This window comes from Thamnophis sirtalis, unplaced genomic scaffold (assembly GCF_051295495.1).
Source record: "Thamnophis sirtalis isolate CommonGarterSnake01/CBP01778 unplaced genomic scaffold, rThaSir2_p1.2 scaffold_6, whole genome shotgun sequence".
Lineage (NCBI taxonomy): Eukaryota > Metazoa > Chordata > Lepidosauria > Squamata > Natricidae > Thamnophis > Thamnophis sirtalis.
Window position 1 is genome coordinate 20,989,212 of NW_028261386.1, and position 21,404 is coordinate 21,010,615.

Here is a 21,404-nt window from a genome sequence, read left to right on the forward strand (position 1 = left end):
CTGGTCTTCAGACCTCTGCTGCGCATGCGCGCATGTCTGCACATGCACACATGTCCATGCATGTGTGCATTAGCACACGCATGCATATTTCAGTTTGGGCATGCGCATGCATGCAGTTTGGGCACTCAAGTGTCTAAAAGGTTTGCTATCCTGCTATAGAGGATAGGAGTAAATCAGGGTTTCTACCTCAGCAAACTTTAAAATGTACGGACTTTAACTAATTCCCCAAGCAGCATGGAGAAACACTGGATGAGATTACCCATGTGATTCCTTCCAGTTCCACAATTCTATGATTTTAAGACTTACAATTAAAACTTAAATAAGGAGAGTGCATATATATCCTTTAGTCTAGTATGTTTCTATATGATGCATGTAGGCACGTCAGACTAAACTAAGGGCTCTGGTTTCCTGTTGTTGCTGCCGCAGCAGCAGACAAATTCCATCCCACAAGGATTAATTGTACAATGTCCCCAGGAGCCTTCTTATTTTCCTAAAATCTTTCAGAAAAAGGAAAAAAAATCACCTGGCACAGAGTCTGATATTTCTTTGCTGGTCGTCCAACAATGTAAATCTGAGAGGGGGAAAGACCCAGGACATTATACACAGAAATGTCCTTCATGGAGCCATATGCAGCACAAATTTTGATGTGGCACTGGAGGGAGAAATGTCAAAGGTTAGCCATGAAAATATGATACCAGCCAGAGCCTATAGCTCACATTTTTAATACCCAATTAACTCACATCATCAGTCTGGGTCACTAACAATCATGAATTTGAAGTATGAAGTTGTTGTGGCCCACCAGCAGAGCTGGCAGCAAAGTGGGACAGTGAGGAGGTTGGGGAGGAACAACTAAGAAATCAGGGTTGACTTGGGAGTAAAGCCACAGGTGGATGGTGAATGGCCCCTCCCTTAGAAAATATAAGAGGAGCAAAAGAGGAGTGGGCTTTTGCAGGAAACAATCCGTTCATTCGTTCATTCATTTCAGGAGTGTGAAGATCTGTCCGTGAATCTCAGAGACTCTGTGCCAAGTCCTTCCTTTTACAGCACTGTGTTTGGAAAATATTTACATGGCAGCTTTTCAAGCTAGATAAGGTCTGTGATCATAAATTCACCTTTGAAAGACTGTTTACCAGGCTTTTGCTGAACGTGAATGAGAGGAATTCACATCCATTTACTAAAAAGTGTTTTGTCGGGACTGGGAATCTGCTTTATTCTTTTTAGAGAAACCCAGGTCAGAACAAAAGTAATGGATTATTGGAGTCTTAATTTTGATTTTTGATTTGATTTTATTAACATTTGTAGGCCGCCCTTTTCCCTGAGGGGACTCAGGGCGGCTCACATAAAATCAGGGAGGGAGAACACAAACAATGACATAGACACATATAATAAAAGTAATAAGCAACATACATTCATCATTCGGGAGGGGCGGCTATCCTTGTCCCCAGGCCTGACGGGCTAGCCAGTTCTTAAGGGCTGTGCGGAAGGCCTGGACGGTGGAGAGGGTACGAATCTCCACGGGGAGCTCGTTCCAAAGGGTCGGGGCTACTACTGAGAAGGCCCTCCTCCTTGTAGTTGCCAGCCGGCACTGGCAGGCCGATGGAATACGGAGGAGGCCCAATCTATGAGATCGAATTGGTCGCAGGGAGGTAATTGGCAGAAGGCGGTCTCTCAAGTACCCAGATCCACTACCATGCAGGGCTTTATGGGTGACTAATAGCACCTTGAAGCGCATCCGGAGATCGACAGGTAGCCAGCGCAGCTCGCGGAGGATAGGTGTTATGTGGGTGAACCGAGGTGCACCCACAATCGCTCGCGCGGCCGCGTTCTTTACTAGCTGAAGTCGCCGGATGCTCTTAACTCACATGTTATGGCTGTTTCTGAACAAAGTACTCAGGAAAATTAGTGTCTAATTAACCAAACTTCCAAACTCCCCCATTCAATGCTCCTGAAAGGACAATGAGGAAGACTATCAACTAACTATATTACCTCTTGCACAAGATTCCGGAGAAAAATGGTTTTCTGCCTTAAAGGATCATGGACAAGACCATCAGAGAAAAAGATCATTCCTTGAGGGAAGTTGTGCTGAGACAGCCAGGAGACTACACGTTGCTTTTGCATGTCAGGACGTCCTGTGATATAGATAATCAGGTAGCCAAGATCTTGCCAATGCCTGTAACAGAGAGAAGAGAAAAGCAACTGGGATCATCAAACTATTCTGTCTGGTAGAGGGGAGGAGTTGAATGGGAGAACATCAGAAGGTGAGAAGGTAACTACAGAGGTGTCTATGGAGATTCTCAGTCATCCAGGTCATGATGTCTCAAAGGTGCCTTTTCAAAAGGCAACCGGACTTCCTTGGTTTTTCCTTGAAGAGGTTTTGTTTCTCATCTAAGAAGCTTCTTCAGTTCATGTCTTCAAGGATAAACCAAGAAAGTTCAGTTGCCTTTTGAAAAAGCACTTTAGGGACAATCATCACCTGGATGACTGAAAATCTCCATAGACATTTATTCTGTCCGATGGAATCCCAGAGGGTAAGAGTGAGAATGGGAGAGTACCAAAAGGTAAGAAAGTAACTGTAGAGGAAAAACAGATGGTTAGGAAGAGGGAAGAGGTGGAATTGCAGATGATAGTTGTGAAATTGAAGTTGTAAGTTGCTGAGCTCCCCTGGTTATTAGCATGCTGTAACAGTCAGAAATAGGGGAATGAAATTATTTAGCTTACAATTCAATGCAAATGTATAGCACCTTAAAAATAATTCTGAAACCAATAAATAATTATGAATTATCCTTCAAAATTTTCATTTCTCTATTATTTAACACAGTCTTCTTAATAATAAGTTCCCTCTTTTACCCACGTATCAATGACTTTCAATGTCAACTTTCTTTCTCATCTAGGTGTTTGGTAAACTTTTATAGTGCATGGATTTCAATTCCCAGAATTCCGCAGTCACTCCTGTAATCTTTTTTCTCCTTAGACAAAAGTTTATAAATTATGCATATTAATGAAAAAAGTAAAAAATGCATATTAAACATGGTTTGCAAAAGTTGTAGACAGTGATCCAAAATACAAAAAGGAAAGCATCGAAGCTTCCCCCTCTGTCCCCACATATATTGCATCTGCCAATAAACTTAATCCAAGTTCTCTTCCCTCCTCCCACTATAGAAACTTCAGAGACACGTTAAATTAGGAGTTTTGACAGATAAATTGTTTTACATCAGAATACTGTATTTTTAGCAGAGAGTGAACTGTGAGGGCTGAATTGGGTCAACCCCAATTTGCAATACATGAGGAAGTAGATAGCATGTTGACAACAATATTTTTATATTCTTGCACAATCTGGCTTCCAACTTCCAACTTCTAGCCAAGAGGATGTTAGTAATTACATATTACTTCAAAATATGCATGCCTTTCTGGAGGAAAGCCAAATGCCTCTCTATTTAAAAAAGATAGTTACTAGATCACTTCTTAAGGAGCTTTCTACTTCTTAAGAAGACAGGCAGTTAAAAGCTAGTCTCTAATCTACTATGGTTGGTAAGGGGATTGAGGGACTGCTGTCTTATCAGTTGTAGCCAGTCCTTGATGAAGGAGATTATTCCGCCTAAGTTTTCCAGTTTGTGGCAATATAACAATGTGATAGATAAAATCCAATAAAATAATAACACATTTCAAACTGGCTTCAGGGTAGGCTGTGGGTTGGCTAGCCTGATGATCTTTGTTTGGGCAAGAACAGAGGGTGTAGATCAGGGGTGTCAAACTCACGTCATCATGGGGGCATCACATGACTTATCGGGATTCCCTCCCCTTGCTTAAATCAGGGGTGGGCATGGCTAGGATGTGACACATCCAGCCCGTGAGTTTGTCACCCCTGGTGTAGATTCTTTTGTGTTCTCTCTTTGGTTATAGATACTATCAATTTTGGTAGACTAGATAACTGAGATTTAGAAATAGGAGCCACAGGTCAACAATGGCTCCATCTCTAGCTTGGAAAGAATTGCTCAGAGATGTCTGTCAGTCAAAGGAGGGTCAGTGATTGTGAGCTGAGTCATGGGTAAGATCTTCCTTTTTCTATATGCAGTGGAAGATTGCATGCCCTCCTGCAGCTTGCAGCAAGAAATTATTCTCATCCTTCTGATCTATCATCTATCTATCTATCTATCTATCTATCTATCTATCTATCTATCTATCTATCTATCTATCTATCTATTATTTATTTATTTATTTATTTATTTAATTGGTTTGTATGCCGCCCACTCTCGAGAGACTCAGGGCGGCTTACAGATAAAAAAAGGAAGGGGGGGGGACATACAAAAAATAAAAAACAACATTAAAAATTCCACAACATTCATAACTTAGGATGGGGCTGGATAAATCAACAGCCCCAGGCCTGCCGGAACAGCCAGGTCTTGGTCGCTTTGCGGAAGGGTCGTAAGGGTCCGGATCTCAACGGGGAGATCGTTCCATAGGGCCGGAGCAGCTATAGAGAAGGCCCTCCCCCGGGGAGTCGCCAGCCGACATTGACCGGCAGATAGAATCCAGAGGAGGCCTAGTCTATGCGATCTTATAGGTCTCTGGGAGGTGACTGGCAGGAGGCGGTCTCTCAGGTAGCCAGGTGATGAAAGCACTGACGGCCTATGGATGCACTGCAGTTGTTAAATCAAATAGGAGCTATTGGGATTCTATTTGGTCTCCGAGGCTTATCAATATCTACATCGAAACTGCTAAAATATTTGGAGCGAGGTGACATTAGTGTATTGAGGACAACCTACTTCTCTGTTACATCTTCAAGAAATGGCAAGGTTTCCCTGCAGAGCTGCCTGCCTACAGCCAGTAATGGACTGAATGAGAGAAAAATGAATTAAAATTGTATCTGGAGAAAATGAACTTATTGATTGTAGGAGACCATAATTTGAGAGATGGTAGTTCTGTCTGAGATTAAATTCTCCCAAAAGGAGCAGGTAGGCAGACTGGATCAACTTCTGGACAAATCTCATTGCTAGGCTGAATAGAGAGAAAAACCCAGGACTGCCTTAAAAGTTTGTTTCTGGAAGAGGATGACTTAAAAGTGTGGTGCACACAATGGTAATACCCAGGCCTGGCCACGTGAATGTGTTTTATGTGGCATTGCCTGTGAATCTGTGAAGCACCTGGAGGTTTTGAATGGTTACATAATTAAACCACCAGGTGAGTCTAGGAAACAATGCTAAGAGACCATATTACACCTGTGCTTAAAGCATTGCCCTACCTGCCAATTTGTTTCTAGGCGGAAAGCAAATTGCTGCCTTTGAAGACCTACAATGCTTAACTCCAGGCTGTTTGAGGAAACTCCTCCTTTTATGAAACTCCAATCTGACTGAAAGCATCTGAGGAAATCTGCCTACAACTGTGAACTTGACTAAACCTTTTCTGAGGGGCCTGGCATCTTTACAAGCTTTAAAAAGGCTCTCGGGGCATCCCCCCCACCCCATGTAGGCTTCCACTGGTTGCATTTACACTTAGTCCTTGACTTACAACCACAATTGAGCCCGAAATTTCTATTGCTAAGTGAGACATTTGTGAAGTGACTTTTTGCTCCATTTCACGAGCTTTCTTGCCACAGTTGTTAAGTCAATCAGGGCAGTTGTTCAGTTAGCCACATGGTTGTTAAGTGAATCTGCCTTCCCCACTGATTTTGCTAGTCAGAAGGTTGCAAAAAGTGACCACATGACCTCAGGACCCTGCAAACATCATCAATATGAACCAGTTGCCAAGCATCCAAAATTCTGATCATGTGACTGTGCTGTAACGATCAAAAGCATGAAAACCGGTCATAAGTCCCTTTTTTCAATGCCATTGCAACTTTGGTCACTAAATGAATGGTTGTAAGTCAAGGACTACCTGTACTTGTTAATATTAATTCTTCTTCTTTTACTCATTTGTTCTCATTGCTACTTAAGGTTTTGATTTTAAGCTTGTTTTATGGCACAGAGATACTTGTTTGGTTTTGGTTTGGCTTGGAATGTGAATGCTATTGTGGTTTATCAAACATGGTTTATGGCTTAACGTAGGAATGGTTTATGACTAAGCAGATCAGGGGTGAGCTGCTGGGGGTTCTCAGGGGTTGAGGAGAAGCTCTAGCTAAGATTCTGTGCAGTTCGGAGACCCCCAAATCTCACTCTTGGCTGGCCCCGCCCACCCCACCCTTCCCTATCCCAGAAGTCCCCACGTGGCACGTTTTGAATGCAGCTAAGTGCAGGACACATGCGGCCCAGGGAAGGTGAAAAACGACCTCCAGAGCCTGGGGAGGCTGTTTTCACCCTCCCGGAGGCTCAAATAAAGTCTCTGATGCCCACGGAGGGCAAAAATGCCCCCCCATGGTGCAGGAGGCCAACTAGGTCACACCCACCATGGCCATGCACACCCAGCAACCGGGCAGAGAACCCCTTGGTAAAATTTTTGAAGCCCACCCCTGAAGCAGATCCAGCTATTCCTTTATGTCCCCACAAAGATCTCTCTGACTCCTGTAAACAAAGTTCAGGAACCAGGTTCCCAGCCACTTGAGAATGGAAATATGTACAGACTGTTGCACAGTCTAAAATAGTCAAAGTACCAAATTAAACATCTCCACAGCCATATTATCAGTCAACACAGGACTGAAGAGGGTGGGTGGAGCAGGAAATTCCCCCTTCCTTACACAAGGTGCTTAACTGCAGTTTTGACCGTTTGGTGGCAGGAGAATCACAGGGAAAAAGCAAAGAGGGGTCGGGGGGGCATATGATGGAGACAGGAAACACAATTTCCTTCAAAACGTTGAAGAAAAGTTCCACAGTTTAATATTTCATGGAACCTGGAAAGTTTTGCCTGGGGATATTTTGTTAGCACTGCTGCCACCAAGTGGTGAAAATGTAACAAGGTTTTCCCCAAACAGATGATTTCCAAGGTGCAACTGACAGGAATATGGCAATGCGTATTTTCATTCCAGAATGATTACCACTTGACTGCTTTATCAGTAGACAAAAGGGGCTGCCTTTATAGGGAACGGTCAGGAATTCTGCATGGAAGCCATTGGCTATTAGATATATCTTACGGGGCAGTTGTGTTCTTTCCTCGGCCAGGAGGCAATGCAGGCCTCACAACTGGACTACTGTACTGCACTCTACCCGGAGCTGCCCTTGAAAACCAGACAGAAGCTACAGCTGGTTCAAAATGCAGCAGTGTGAGCAGTAATGGGCACGCCTCACTGTGCCCATGTATCACCAGTGCTACACTAGCTGTCATTTGGCTTCTGGGTACGATTCAAGGTGCTGAATGATACCTTTAAACCCCTTCATGGAATAGGACTTGGTTGTCTGAAGGATCACCTTTCTCTGGTACATTCAGGCTGAGTTGGGTGCACTCCAGGTCCCTTCTATTAAAGGCTGTCATCTTGTGGGGCCAAGGAAGATCCCCGCCCTTTAGAACAGCGGTCACCAACTGAGGTTCCATGGACCACTGGTGGTCTGCAGAAAAAATATTTCCATTTTTTATATTGCACTAAATCAGGGGTCCTCAAACTACGGCCCCCGGGCCGGATACATGCAATGAACGTTTGTGTTGCTGCAGAGAGTCTCCCCCTTTGGGGTCTTTTTGTACAGGTTGGAGGGGGGGAGAAATTCTGACTTGGGGGTCTGCTTCAGCCTCCTGGTGCAGGGCTTTGGGCGAAGGCTGGAGGAAAGCACCACTGGTGGCAAGGAGCTGGAGGTCTGCATCATGGCCTGGAACAGGCTGATTATCTCAGCCCGCTGAGCCTCCAGGCGCCGGTACCTGGCCTTGCACTCCCACAGGTCTTCCCTCTGCTTGGAAAGCCTATGCTCGTAGTCCTTAGTGAGGTGCTTCTGCTGAGCCTCCTTCTCGGTCAGATCCAATTTGAACAGAGCCAGCTGTTTTGCTAACTCTTCCTCATGGTGGCTGCTTAGCTCCAACAACTGCTTCCTGATGCGGCCCTAAGGAGCCCGGGCAGACAGACGAGGAGTGTCTGGGAAGGGACGGGCGAGTAGAGGCTGGCGAGGCACCCCTTGGCCTGAGTGACATTGAGTTGGCCACACCTATCCAGTCACATGACCACCTAGCCACACCCACCCAGCCGGTCATTAGGCAGATCATATTATTGGTCCGCGGAATATAAAATTATGAATTTGGTGGTCCCTGAGGTCCGAAAGGTCGGTGACCCTTGCTCTAGAACAACATCCATCCTCCCCAGATACAGAAAATAGAATACAATACAATAGCAGAGTTGGAAGGGACCTTGGAGGTCTTCTAGTCCAACCCCCTGCCTAGGCAGGAAACCCTATACCGTTTCAGACAAATGGCTATCCAACATCTTCTTAAAGACTTCCAGTGTTGGGAAAACACCCTCTCTCTTGGGGTTCTGAAAAATCCTTAAAACCTGGTTCATATTAATGTGTTAGGGGTGGTGATATGCACTGTTAGGCTTTTTAATAATGGTTGTTTTAGCTGGCTTGTTTTAATTTGGTATTATTTTGTAAGCCACCCAGAATCTCCTGGAACAGGAGGCTATAATAAATCTAATAAAATAAACAAAATAAAAAAATAAAACTTAAAATGGAATTGTGAGACGGCCTTTACCTGACAACATCAACTGCTCCAGCTCTGACTTTAGGGTCACTGCCCATGATGGAGACACTGGCAGCAAAGGACCCATCGATGCTGAAGACGACACACTCCATTCCTCGAGGAAGGACAGTCAAGTAGCTTATGGCACTACTCTGATCTCCCCTGGTGACCATGAAGGAATAGAGAAAACAATTATAATAGAAAGCCATCATACCTATTCAGGTGGCCTTATATTGAGTTCAGAAGGGGGGGAAAAAAAACCTTCAGCTTTTCATATAATGGTCATAGCTTACTTAAGCGATACAGAAATGCCAAGAAAGGTGTTAGTAGAGAGGAAGAATATCAAAGCGTATCTTCCTTTGTGAAGACATAGCTTTGCATGTCCCATTACTGGGGAACAGCTATAAGGGAGAGACATAAGTATGGACTGCATCAGATTGCAGTGATCTGTCAACCTGTTCATTCTGCAGGTGAACCAGCCCAAGGACATGCATACCGAAGGAAATTTTTACTGCCAAATTCCAATAGCAAAGTTCTTGCTTTCTGTGGTTCATGGTGATATTTATCTTTATAATAGTAACTGGCATTGAGTGATAAGGATTATAACATAGGGTAATAAAAGTGATGTATTCATTACACCAGCAATGGGCAACTTGTGGCCTGAGCTACAAGAAGCATCATTTAGTCCCAATTTTGCAGCTCTTGGACCGTAACTGTAAAACTGGAAGCCAAAGCTTCCTGGCATGATATGGTATGACGTGAAAACAGATGAAAATTGGAGCATGATCCCTAAAATAAGTACTGGTATATTATAACTGAAAATAAATAATAATTCCGCAGGATTCAATCTGGATGGGTCATCAGGACCAGAGGTTTTGTCTTATGAGCATTTGGACTTGTGCTGGAGCCCATCTTCAGAGAATATCTAAAAAGTTACATACAGCAGGCACCTTATAAATACCACACACAGAACAGCCCAAAATACACAATCTGCTAGAGAGAAATTCCCAGAAGGTGGGCTCCAATTTGAAGGCTCAGGAGACAAAACCTCTGATCCTGGTGACCCATCCAAATCGGATCCTGCAACATTATTCTGGGACACATATATTTGCCCTCATTCGTGATAAATACCATATTAATCAGAGTATAAAACACACTGGAGTATGAAACACACCAAGATTTGGAAGAGGCAAATAAAAAAAGAAGCTTTTGCACTCTGCAAACCTCCCAAAAACGGCCCGTTTTTGACCAAAATGAGCCTGTTTTTTGTCAAAAAAAGGGCAGGCATGGCCTTTAGGAGGCTTATAGAGTGCTCCTAGGGGCTGGGAGGCAAAAACGAGCAAAAAATGGCCCATTTTCCACTCATTTTTGCCCTCACAAGCTCCCAGGAGCACTCTGGAAGCTTCCTAAAGGCTATGCTGTAGATGTTGTGCTTTTAATGATGTACTGTCTTATGTGTTAATTGTTTGTTTCCCCCCCTTTTCGAGTTGTAAGCCGCCCTGAGTCCCCCCAGGGAAAAGGGCGGCATATAAATAAATTACTCTAAACTCTAAACTCTATGCGTGGCCATTTTTGCAAAGGAGGCGAGGTTTTGGGAGGCTAAAAATGCTGTATTCTGTGTATAAGACACACCCAGATTTTCACCCTCTTTTGGGGAGGAGGGGAAAGGTGCATCTTATACTCCGAAAAATATGGTAACTCCCCCCCCACACATCAACTCCCAGCCTCAAGCAGTTGTAGAAAACTCTAGAATTTGATTAACCTTTTATGAGAGCAGGACATAATCCTCAATCTCTCAATAATTTTAGGATGCATTTATATACTTTTCCAGGCTTACCTGACCACCATTTTAATAGGATAGACGCCAACAGCAGGTCTTTTGTCTTTGGGGACATTGTATGAGATTCTACCACTACTATTGGTGATTTCTGTATCAAAATAAACCCAACGTCCGGAGGAAGGTTCGGTCATGATGAAGATGTCAACCTGAAAGACGAAAAGAGAACATATAGTAAAATTCTTTTATGGAATTAACATGCAGTAATAGAGAAGTTCAGGTTAGGCAAACAAATTCCTGTCGATACCCATAGACAGTTAACATCAAAGTTCACGAGGGATATTATATTAGTCTCTCAAAGAAAAAAACTAGTTTTGCAGCATCTTAAAGCCTAAAACAGGGTGGCAAAAGCTTTGAGGATTAGTAGCTATTTCAGCAGTATGACATCACTGACAATTTTAGTCGGTTTTAATAGAAGCACAAAGAAAGCTTGCAGCTCTGTACTGTTCAGCCTGCAGCTAAAGCATGTGTCCAATTCTAGGTGCCACATTTTAAGAAAGACAGTGCCAGATGAGAACAATCCAGATGGTGAGGGGCCTTCAAACCAAGTCCAATGAGAAATAGCTGAAAGAGCACAGCATGTTTATCCTGAAGAAGAAACAATAAAGGGAAAATAACAGTAACTTTCAAACATCTGTAGGACTTATCTCATAAAAGACAGAACAAAAATGTGAATCAACAGTTAAAAGATCTTGCAGTGCTGGCAATGAGTAGGGCATGAGCTTGGTCCCTCCTACAATTTTAGAATACGTACTTTGCTTGTGATATTCACTCTCTAGCACCTTTAACTAAAATATTTCCAACAGGCAGATCAAAAGAATTAAACACTTTGCTGCCTGAAACTCTGTGGACTGTTGACACAAAGAACAATGGTTTGATTCAGAACAAGCCCAGCTTCCTACAAGTATCCTCTCATACAGGGAAGGGCATAATTAAATGCTATAGAAATATTTGTCGTCAGAAAACCGCAGGCCATGGAATCAGAAGAAGCAATAGAGAGGAGGTATTGAACTCATATCTAGTTTATAAGTTTGGAATATGGTCAGCTGATATGAAAATGCGGACATAGAAGGACTTTTGGTCTGATCAGCTACAGGGTCTTCTCGTGTTCTTAAGGGCTTAGGTGTCTTCAATGGCTTAACAGAGAAGGAGGAAGAGAGGGAAGGATGACCTTGGAATGTTACCTTTTCTCCTGTTAAAGCCACCATGTCAAGTGGTCCATACATGAACCGGCCAACTAGCAACTGAGGGCCATCTTCTGCAACAATGACATCATTCGATCTGTGGTTGGAAGTTACATTCTGAAAGGGAAACAAGGAAGGGAATGAAGTGACTGGATCCAACCTAGGAGAAAGGTATTTGTTTTCGTACATCTGAAAGAATAGGAGATTAGGAGAAACAACCCCTTACATGGTCCTACAGCCCTTCTCCAGTAATATTGTACTACAAACTAGGGCATACAAAACCTTTGCTAGACCAATTCTCGAATACAACTCATCTGCCTGGAATCTGCGCTGTATATCGGATATTAATACAGCTGAAGAGCGTCCAGAGGTATTTCAGGAGACGAGTCCTCCGCTCCTCTACTCACAACAGAATACCCTATGCCACCAGGCTTGAAATTCTGGGCTTGGAGAACCTAGAACTACACTGCCTACGGTCTGACCTAAGCGTAGTATGCAAAATTATCTGCTGCAAAGCCCCACCTGTCAATGACTACTTTAGCTTCAGCCATAACAATACACGAGCAAACCATAGTTACAAACACAAGGTAAACCACTCCAAACTCGCTTGCAGAAAATACGACTTCAGCAACAGAGTGGTCAATGCCTGGAATGCCCCACCTGACTCTGTTGTTACATCCCCAGACCCCCATAATTTTAACCTAAGGCTGTCTACTATTGACTTCACCCCATTCCTAAGAGGTCTGTAAGGGACATGCATAAGCACACCAGCACCAGCACACTACTGTCCCTGTCCTACTGTCTCCATTTATTCGTACCCATTTACTACATTCATATTTATGTTTATACTTATACCTATTATCTTTTACATGTTTGGCAAGCTAAATAAATACATAAAAATAAATAAAATGTTGACATGTGGATGAGCCTTCTTGATTTTTTCCATAACTCTGCATGTGTGTGTTTGTGTCAAACTGATGGCCTCATGGCTAGCCTTGTGCCTTTATCACTACACCTAACTGGACCTCTTTCCTTAATTGGACCTTTGACAAATTACCGTATTTTTGGAGTATAAGACACACCTTTTTTCCTCAAAAAAAGAGGCTGAAAATCTGGGTGCGTCTTATACATCGAATACAGCATTTTTTTTGCCTCCCGAAGCCCCGCCCCTTCACCAAAATAGCCGTGCCTAGCCTTATGGAGGCTTTCAGACAGCTCCTGGGGGCTGAAGAGGACAGAAATGAGCAAAAAATGGGTCGTTTCTCCCCCCCCCCCAGCCTCCAGCAGCATTCTATAAGCCTCCATAAGGCTATACAATTGTTTTGACAAAAAAACAGTCCATTTTCGTGAAAAACAGGCTGGTTTTTTACTCTTTTTTGGACCCCTATCCATCCACAAGCACTCTGCAAGACCCCCCCACCCCACCCAAGGCTATTCATACTTTTTATTTGAAAAAAAAACGGGCTGTTTTGGGGAGGTTTGCAGAGTGCAAAAACTTCTGCCCCCCCCCATTTCGGAAAGCTCTTTAGTTAGAGTGATAGATGAGAATTACATTGATCAAGTGCTGTGCCAGCAGAAACAAGTCTTAGGTGCTGCAGCTTGTCATTGATTTTCTTCTCCAGAACATGGATAAATACACCTGGAAACATCTACCTACCTATCTACTCTCTCTCTCTCTCCCTACCTACCTACTGTATTTCTCTCTCTCCCTCTCTCCCTCTACCTACCTACCTACTTACTCTCTCTCCCTTTCTACTGTATTTCTCTCTCTCTCTGTATCCCTCTACCTACCTACCTACCTACCCTCTCTCCCTACCTACCTACTGTATTTCTCTCTCTCTCTCTCCTCTCTATCCCTCTACCTACCTACCTACGTTTTTTAAAAAATTGCCTCTTCAAAACCTTGGTGCATCTTATACTCCGGTGCATCTTATACTCTGAAAAATACGGTAAAATAAAATTCCACTGAGATTCATATGCACCCATTTCAGGCTTTAACTGCTGCTTTTATCTTTTAAACAAGACAGGCTGACTAGAAATCCTTCTGGCTTTCTTGCCATCTGTGGAAAAAGTACCTGGCCATTAAAAGTATTTCCATCACTTCCTATTGTTCAAATGCTGCTCCAGCTGCTGTTGTTATTATTATCAAACTTTTTTATAGCCATCTATTTCCAGAGACTACTTGGACAAATACAAAATAATAAAAGCAATTAAAAAGATAGAACCCCAAAGGCAGCTCTGTCCAAAAAATCAAGTGGTAACAAATTGAACAAATCTGAAATGCATCAACCCATTCTGATGGAGCGACCGCTGCTGCTCTTGTTTTCTTTTTCTTTTAAAAACTGGTTTAAAATGGCTTCGGTTCCTTTGAAATATGCTAAACTATAGGGGACATGGTGGCTCAGTGGCTAAGATGCTGAGCTTGTCAGTCACAAAGGTTGACAGTTAGGCGGTTCGAATTCCTAGTGCCGCATAACAGAGTGAGCCTCCGTTACTTGTCCCAGCTTCTGCCAACCTAGCAGTTTGAAAGTACATAAAAAAATGCAAGTAGAAAAATAGGGACCCCCTTGGTGGGAAGGTAACAGCGTTCCATGAGTCTTCAATGTTTAGTCATGCTGGCCACATGACTACAGAAATGTCTTCGGACAGTGCTGGCTCTTCGGCTTTAAAACGGAGATGAGTATTGCCCCATGGAGTCGGGAACGACTAGCACATATGTGCAAGGGGAACCTTTACCTTTACCTAAATAATAGAGGAATTGGATAAAAAGGCAATCCTGTACCCTTAGCTTGACTTGGGTTCTTTTGCGCAGCCATTTCTCTCGGGGATTTGAAGGGCTGAGAGACACTGGATCCAAACTGTTGCTTTCCTTCACATTGATGGTTTCAAATCTCATCACCTGAAACGAAACATAAACATGGGAACTGCACTCAACATAGTAAGTTCTGCCAAGTAAGTTCAAAATAATGGCATAAAGGAATCTTCGTACACCACAGGTTTAGAACACCAGCTTATTGCTTGCAAGACGTTCTCATGTATGGGCAAATTTTGCATAAATATTTTGGGTATTTCATTAGTTTAACTGCATTGTTACATTCTCCTACACAGCTTGATGAAAAGAGGGACTAGGGGTGACATGATAGCTGTGTTCCAATATCTCAGGGGCTGCCACAAAGAAGAGGGAGTCAAGCTACTCTCCAAAGCATCTAAGCGCAAGGACAATTAATCAAGGAGGCAAGCAACCTAGAACTAAGGAGAAATTTCCTGACAGAACAATTAATCGCTGGAACAACTTGCCTCCAGAAGTTGTGAATGCTCCAACGCTGGAAGTTTTTAAGAAGATGTTGGATAGCCATTTGTCTGAAGTGGTGTAGGGTTTCCTGCCTAGGTAGGGGGTTGGGCTAGAAGACCTCCAAGGTCCCTTCCAACTCTGTTATCCTATTCTATTCTACACTGAAAGGGAGGCTTTGCCTATTTTATCCACACAGCAATGAAATTAAATGAGGCAGGGATGCCCAGCAAGGCCATCAATTCAGTTTTGTGGCCTAGATAAACATTGTATTTGTCATCCACGGATATAGACAGAGGGAGAGCACACAAGGAAGGTACTGTTACCTGTCTCAGAATGAAAGCAACCACATCTGTTGATTCCCAGTAGCTGGCATGGAAGAGATGTGGCAAAGCCACTGTAGGAAAGGCTGTGAGGACATCCGGACAGTACAAAACGTAATCTATTCTCTTGGCTCCCCACCATTTGGAAGTTACTGTGGAAAAGAAACAGGCATTCCATTTGTCTATTCCACATCACAGAAGCTCTCCAGATCCTACTGAGAATAATATCAGCCGGAAGGAGCAGAGTGAACTCTTCAGAAGAGAGATCCAGGGGCAAAACTAGGTGTAGCTGTTGACAAAGGCTTTTCTTAAGTTATTTCACCAAATTGCCAACAGCCGAGGTGGCACAGTGGTAAGTGTGCTGTACTGCAGGCTACTTCAGCTGACTGTTAGCTGCAATTCAGCAGTTCAAATCTCACCGGCTCAAAGTTGACTCAGCCTTCCATCCTTCCGAGGTGGGTAAAATGAGGACCCAGATTGTTGGGGGAAATATGCTGACTCTGTAAACTGCTTAGAGAGGGCTGTAAAAGCAATATGAGGCGGTATATAAGTCTAAGTGCTATTGCTAGTAAGCCAACCCAAAACAGGCAGGATTTCACGAGGAGAAAGCTACCAATAACTAATAATCCAAAATGCCATTCTAGTGTTAAAACCAATTGCACTCACTGTTTGCTATGTTGCTGGACAACAAGCTTTCTGTTGACCCAGAGCTCTCACTGTTGCTGCTGCCCAGGCTCCCTCTTCTCATTTTCCCTTGTACAGCATTGGGAAGTGCTAAAGTTTCTTGCATGAAGGATGACTTCGCAGAACTATCTTCAGCAAACAAGCTGCTATGGTACTGGAATGTATCAACTGTAAGGTGGGAAAGAACTGAATCAGATAAGGGAGGATTTTTTTATTTATTTTTTTGCAAGTAAAGTTTCTGAAAAATATTGCCAGATAAGCATTTGGGCATGGAAGGACTACTAAGCTCTATGAAGCCATTTAGGTAATTTCCCCCCATCTTATTTGATATTTCAGCCATGTATATTTTTTAATGGACATAGATTTCATGTGAGCAAAGCCAGGAAGGAAGAACCACCCAGATTTCAAAAAGCCAAGCCAATGAATAGGGAATATGAAGCATTCCTTTCCTTAGCAAAACAATAACAAGTGGAGTTTGGTATCATAATTTTGGGATACATGACATATGAAACACAATCTTGGTGAAACACAGGACCTGTAAGTAAAGGAGCAGAGTGAACCCACAGAGGCTCAACCCAGATTCTAATAATTAGGGTATTATAGGAATTAAAGTCCACATCTGGAAGACAATGAGTTTCTAATCTGTATGAATGTATGTATGCACTATATGTTGTCTAGAGGCAAGCTTGGATGATAAGGTAAAGGTAAAGGTTCCCCTCACACATATGTGCTAGTTGTCCCTGACTCTAGTGCGCAGTGTTCATCTCCGTTTCAAAGCTGAAGAGCCAGCGCTGTCTGAAAACATCTCCGTGATCATGTGGCCGGCATGACTAAATGCCGAAGGTGCACGGAACACATTGTTACCTTCCCACCAAAGGTGGTTTCTATTTTTTCCACTTGCATTTTTACGTGCTTTTGAACTGCTAGGTTGGCAGAAGCTGGGATAAGTAATGGGAGCTCACTCTGTTACGTGATGCTAGGGATTCAAACTGCTGACCTTTTTGATCGACAAGCTCAGCGTCTTAGCCTCTGAGCCACCAGGATGATAAGGTGCATGGATTGGGGGGAAAAAACCTATGATGTCATGTTCTGGGCAAACCATGAGACGGCGCCTTGAAACTCCACAGAGAGCATAAGTCAATTCTTGGCAGAGAGTTATTATTCGTTCATCTCTGTAAAGATCGTTTTACATAATTGTCTAGACGGCTGAGGCACGCAGAAGTACTTGGAAGGCAGGCAACATGACTACAACAGGTTGTGTGAACTGTACAAGCCAAAGACATAAATACCTAAGAGGTGGGATCTTCCATCTCCCAAGGGGTATCTCTGGTACCTTGGTACAGTACAAGGAGGCAGAAGATGGAATTTATTCTCTAATAATGGCTCCAGTCTGCAGGCGGAAGGGTCAGCTGAGTGGAAGAGGCTGTAAACTTGACTGCAGGCTGGATGTACTTGGCAGACTAGACACAGGGAGAAAGGATGACTCAGAGTCAATATGAACTGTTTAGATATATCTTCAGAGCACAAAAAGAAAACACAAGGTTACAGACTTGTTATTAAATTTCGAAAGATGTAAAATTCCCATGGAGGAAGAGTCAAGTACTTTGGAAACAATGGAGTCAATTCTGAGCTATATCCTTCCTTCTGCCTTCCAACCCATCCTCACGGTATAAACAAATATGTTATATTAATGAATAACAATACTTTCCACTTTCTAAAAGAGGATTCTATGTTCTTTTTTTCCTATAAACAAAGCAATTAACTTTTTTAAAGAATAGTTTTTGCATTCAAAGTCATCACTGAATCAAATTGTTTCTTAAGATTTAAAAAAAGTCTTTAAATCAGAGTCCAATGTACCCAAACAAGCCACCTCCTGATATGCTGGATTTCACAGAAAGTGTGCACAGTTTGATGGGTGTGGTATACTTAGAATGCACATCAAATAGAATTCCATACTTTGTACATTATTTGAACAAGGTGACCTTCGATTTATTGCATCTTTATTTAGTTATTTATTTATATCAATGATTCCTCTTCAAAATCCTGGAATGGCATGCAAATTATGTTGCAATTCAGAAAACCCATAATGGTCCCATTCAAATTCCAGTCCAACAAATTAAAAACTTCAACACTGTTTTCTCTCTGCACACAAGCTAGACAGAGAGGATTTCAACCATATTTCTAGTCAAACGTTTAAGATGGAGTCACCATATCCCTTTTATACAATTGTATAGAGATGACAACCAATGTTGTTGTCTCACTCCAGTTTTTCTGTATTTTTAATATGCTTCTTCTATCTTTCTTTTTCTTTGCCCGAATAACTGGGCAAGAAATGAGCAGACCACTGCAAAATAGTAGCATAATAATTGTGAGGTTGGGGAGAGGGACTCATGCAGTTAAGGAAATGAACATTCTTGGAGAAGGTGGGTAGAAAGAATGATTCTCTTTTTTCTATTATTTGATTTGCTTTTCTTATGGTTGCAGAGCTAATTTACCTCCTAGGGCAAGGGGATAAGACCCTGGCCTCCTTATGGCTTGCCTTTCTTTGAAGCAATGTAAATGGAAGGCATTTGAATAGTTTAAGCTTGTAGGTTTTTCTACAGAGTTCTTAACAATCTTAATTAATTGCTTTCTGAACCACTGTTCTTTTTTAGAGTAAAGAATTGTTCTACTTCCCTCACATCCTGCTGATATTAGCTACTTAATCAACATGCTTTATTATGGTATACTCTTCTCTTTAAATGATTGTTCATTTACACAATAACAAAGTGAAAATATTGGCTTTCTAAAAATGGAATTGCTAAGAGACCTGATTAAGGCGAGGTGCTGAATCTCTAATAAAAGCGAGTTTTAAGGACAAATAATCAGCAAGAAAATTAAGCTTGCAAGTTTCCTATCCACTCTGTGAAACTGATAAAACTGGAGTTGTTCATAACAATGAAGATGTATAAACATGATGAACTAGAAAAGGTTTATCAGAATGGTCTATGATTTGCTAACGTCTATTTTTTTGTTCCAAAAACAAATTATTTCTAGCCTAGATTGCCTTTGCAAGGCAAAGTTGTCATTATTCAACATTCACAAAGAGACGATTCCAGCACCTGCCTATCTGTGTTTCATCACTAATCAAAGCTGTTATAGCAAACTAAATAGGAAACCGCGCTTTGAAAATCAGATTAGAATTTCTCCAGAGCTAAGCAAAGAACAATCCAATGATATTAATTGCTGTAGTAAGCCTGGCATTTTACACCAAATGTCTGCTCTGCCAGACCTGATTAATAAATCAGATAAAACTTAAGTGTTTAAAGCACATATTGGTCCATGGATGAATAATTTCCACCAGCAATGGATTGATTCTTGTTGTACAATTGAAAAGATCTCTTAAAACAGATATTCAACTTGAATGAAAAAGAACCCACAAAATGGATTATTTCAGAAATCTTGATATTGCACACAATGTTTGCAATGGTCTCAGCTGCCATTAAGTTAAAACCTAATCTTTAACAAGTGTGAAAAAATGGAAAGAAAAGCATCTGTCAGGGTTCCAAATAGCATCCAAAATTAAATCAGAGTCCAAGGCAAGGTATTCCTCAAAGTTCCAATTTATTAAGAGAGCCACATTGGGAAACATCTGGGAAAACCTGAATCTGAAAGCTTCCCAGTTTCCCCCACTCAGTTGAAAGTTCAAGATCTTGCCCCCGCACCCACATATGGTCCATTCTTCCACTGCCATGCTGGGATTTCCACCCATCCAGTTCCGGTCAGGTGCAGAGGCACAAAGACAAAGGGTGACCTTGGCTTTCTAGAAATAATTTTGTTATAGCTACATATCATCTAACTCCATACAACTCCCCCCCTCCCATTTTCCCACAATAGAAAATGCATAGTAGAATAATAGAAAGTGTGGCAGGCCAAAGATCCAAAAGAAAAGATGGCTGCAGGCCTGACAGCATCATCACAAGAAGGACCTTTACTGTTTTGAAAACTGGGTCAGTTTTATGGATTTTGAAATGTTGGATCTACTATTTTTTTAATGGAAAAATCCCTTTTCAAAAATAATTTTAGGAAAATTAGCACTGAATCTCCTATACTCTGCCCAAAGAAGTTTGTGCTCTTCAGAGACAACCTGAGCAAACTCATTCTATTCAGGGACATAAAAGTTTGGCCGAAAGTAGACAAAAGTAGCTATCTGTCAACTGATGGGCATCACTCACCTTCCAGACTAGGCAAGACTGTCCTCCGCATAGCCAGCACCAAACCGAGGGGTGAACCAAAGAGGAAGAAATCAGACACCTCAAATTCAAATCGCCCCAAATTAACATCCAATGTGCTTGAAGTGTTTGTTGGCGGAAATTCTGCATCTTCATTCAACATTGTTGAGTGGATACTGGGAAAGAGAATAAGAAAGTGAAACAACATAGCTCCATTCCACAATGACGATAGACTTGAAGCTGAAATCAACCAGACAAAGACTACAGGTAGTCCTTGACTTACAGCAATTCACTTAATGTCCATTCAAAGTTACAATGGCACTGAAAAAGGTGACTTATGATCATTTTTCACACTTATGACCACTGCGCATCCCCATAGTCCTATTATTTACATTTGAATGCTTGACAACTGACTCACATTTATGATGGTTACCTGACATTATCTACTCATTGCTTAGTTCACACTAAGTCTTGCTCCTGCTTTCGTGTATTAACACTTTCTTCATGCAAGTCTTTTAGTTACCTGGATAGGAAAGCATGATGGTTTGTTATGCTATCACAGTCATAGTTGGAGCAATCACTTTGTTTCCGAGGCAATGGCTGTCTGGGCTCTTCATTCTCCATTATTCCTGAGATATCAATATTACTTTTGCTGAGGCGCTTGAGGTCTTCTAGATTTGAATCTTCAGCTGAAACAGATTTATCCTAGAGAAAATTTATTTATATGTCTGTTTATTTTAAAGTGGGAAATTACTATGATGATACACATGAAGGGGCTGTATACAATTTTCATACCCAAAGTTTACTGCAAACAACAACATGAAGTTAGTTTTTAAAACTAACATATTTAGGCTCTTTTTTTCACTAGACAAACCCAGTTCTTGCCACTGTTCTTAATATGTTTTAGCCTCCAACCCCTTAATCATCTTTGTTGCTCTTTTTTGCTCTCTTTCCAGAGCGCCACATCTTTTTTATAATGTGGTGACCAAAACTGGATGCAGTGTTCCAGGTGTGGTCTTACTAAAGCAGTTATTAAAGCGGTACCAATATTTCACGCGATCTTGATTCTATCCCTATGTTTATGCAAATTAGGATTGCATTGGCTTTTTTGGCTGCCGCCGCACACTTCTAACTCATATTTCATATCAATCATACAAGATTGCTACGGACCTGTATTGGTGCATAGTGCACTTATACAGTAAGCTCACAGGAGTTTTATATCATTTCACTGTCATGGCATTCCAAATGGTTCGCAGCTTTCCAGTTAGCAAAACTGCTATTGTAGATGAT

General features: G+C 42.0%; 1 protein-coding gene across 1 annotated transcript in view; it reads right to left on the bottom strand.

Annotated features, from left to right (window-relative positions):
* PITPNM3 (PITPNM family member 3) overlaps window positions 1–21,404 on the bottom strand; it is a 152,179-nt gene that overhangs the window by 7,901 nt on the left and 122,874 nt on the right. The window contains exons 9-19 of the mRNA XM_087717345.1: window positions 20,638–20,819; window positions 20,118–20,290; window positions 17,193–17,363; window positions 15,886–16,071; window positions 15,223–15,371; window positions 14,390–14,506; window positions 11,608–11,724; window positions 10,424–10,572; window positions 8,599–8,748; window positions 1,987–2,170; window positions 524–652 (exon numbers count right to left, since the gene is read on the bottom strand). Coding sequence (XP_087573471.1) covers window positions 524–652; window positions 1,987–2,170; window positions 8,599–8,748; window positions 10,424–10,572; window positions 11,608–11,724; window positions 14,390–14,506; window positions 15,223–15,371; window positions 15,886–16,071; window positions 17,193–17,363; window positions 20,118–20,290; window positions 20,638–20,819 — 1,707 coding nt within the window. The remainder of the gene's footprint in view (window positions 1–523; window positions 653–1,986; window positions 2,171–8,598; window positions 8,749–10,423; window positions 10,573–11,607; window positions 11,725–14,389; window positions 14,507–15,222; window positions 15,372–15,885; window positions 16,072–17,192; window positions 17,364–20,117; window positions 20,291–20,637; window positions 20,820–21,404) is intronic.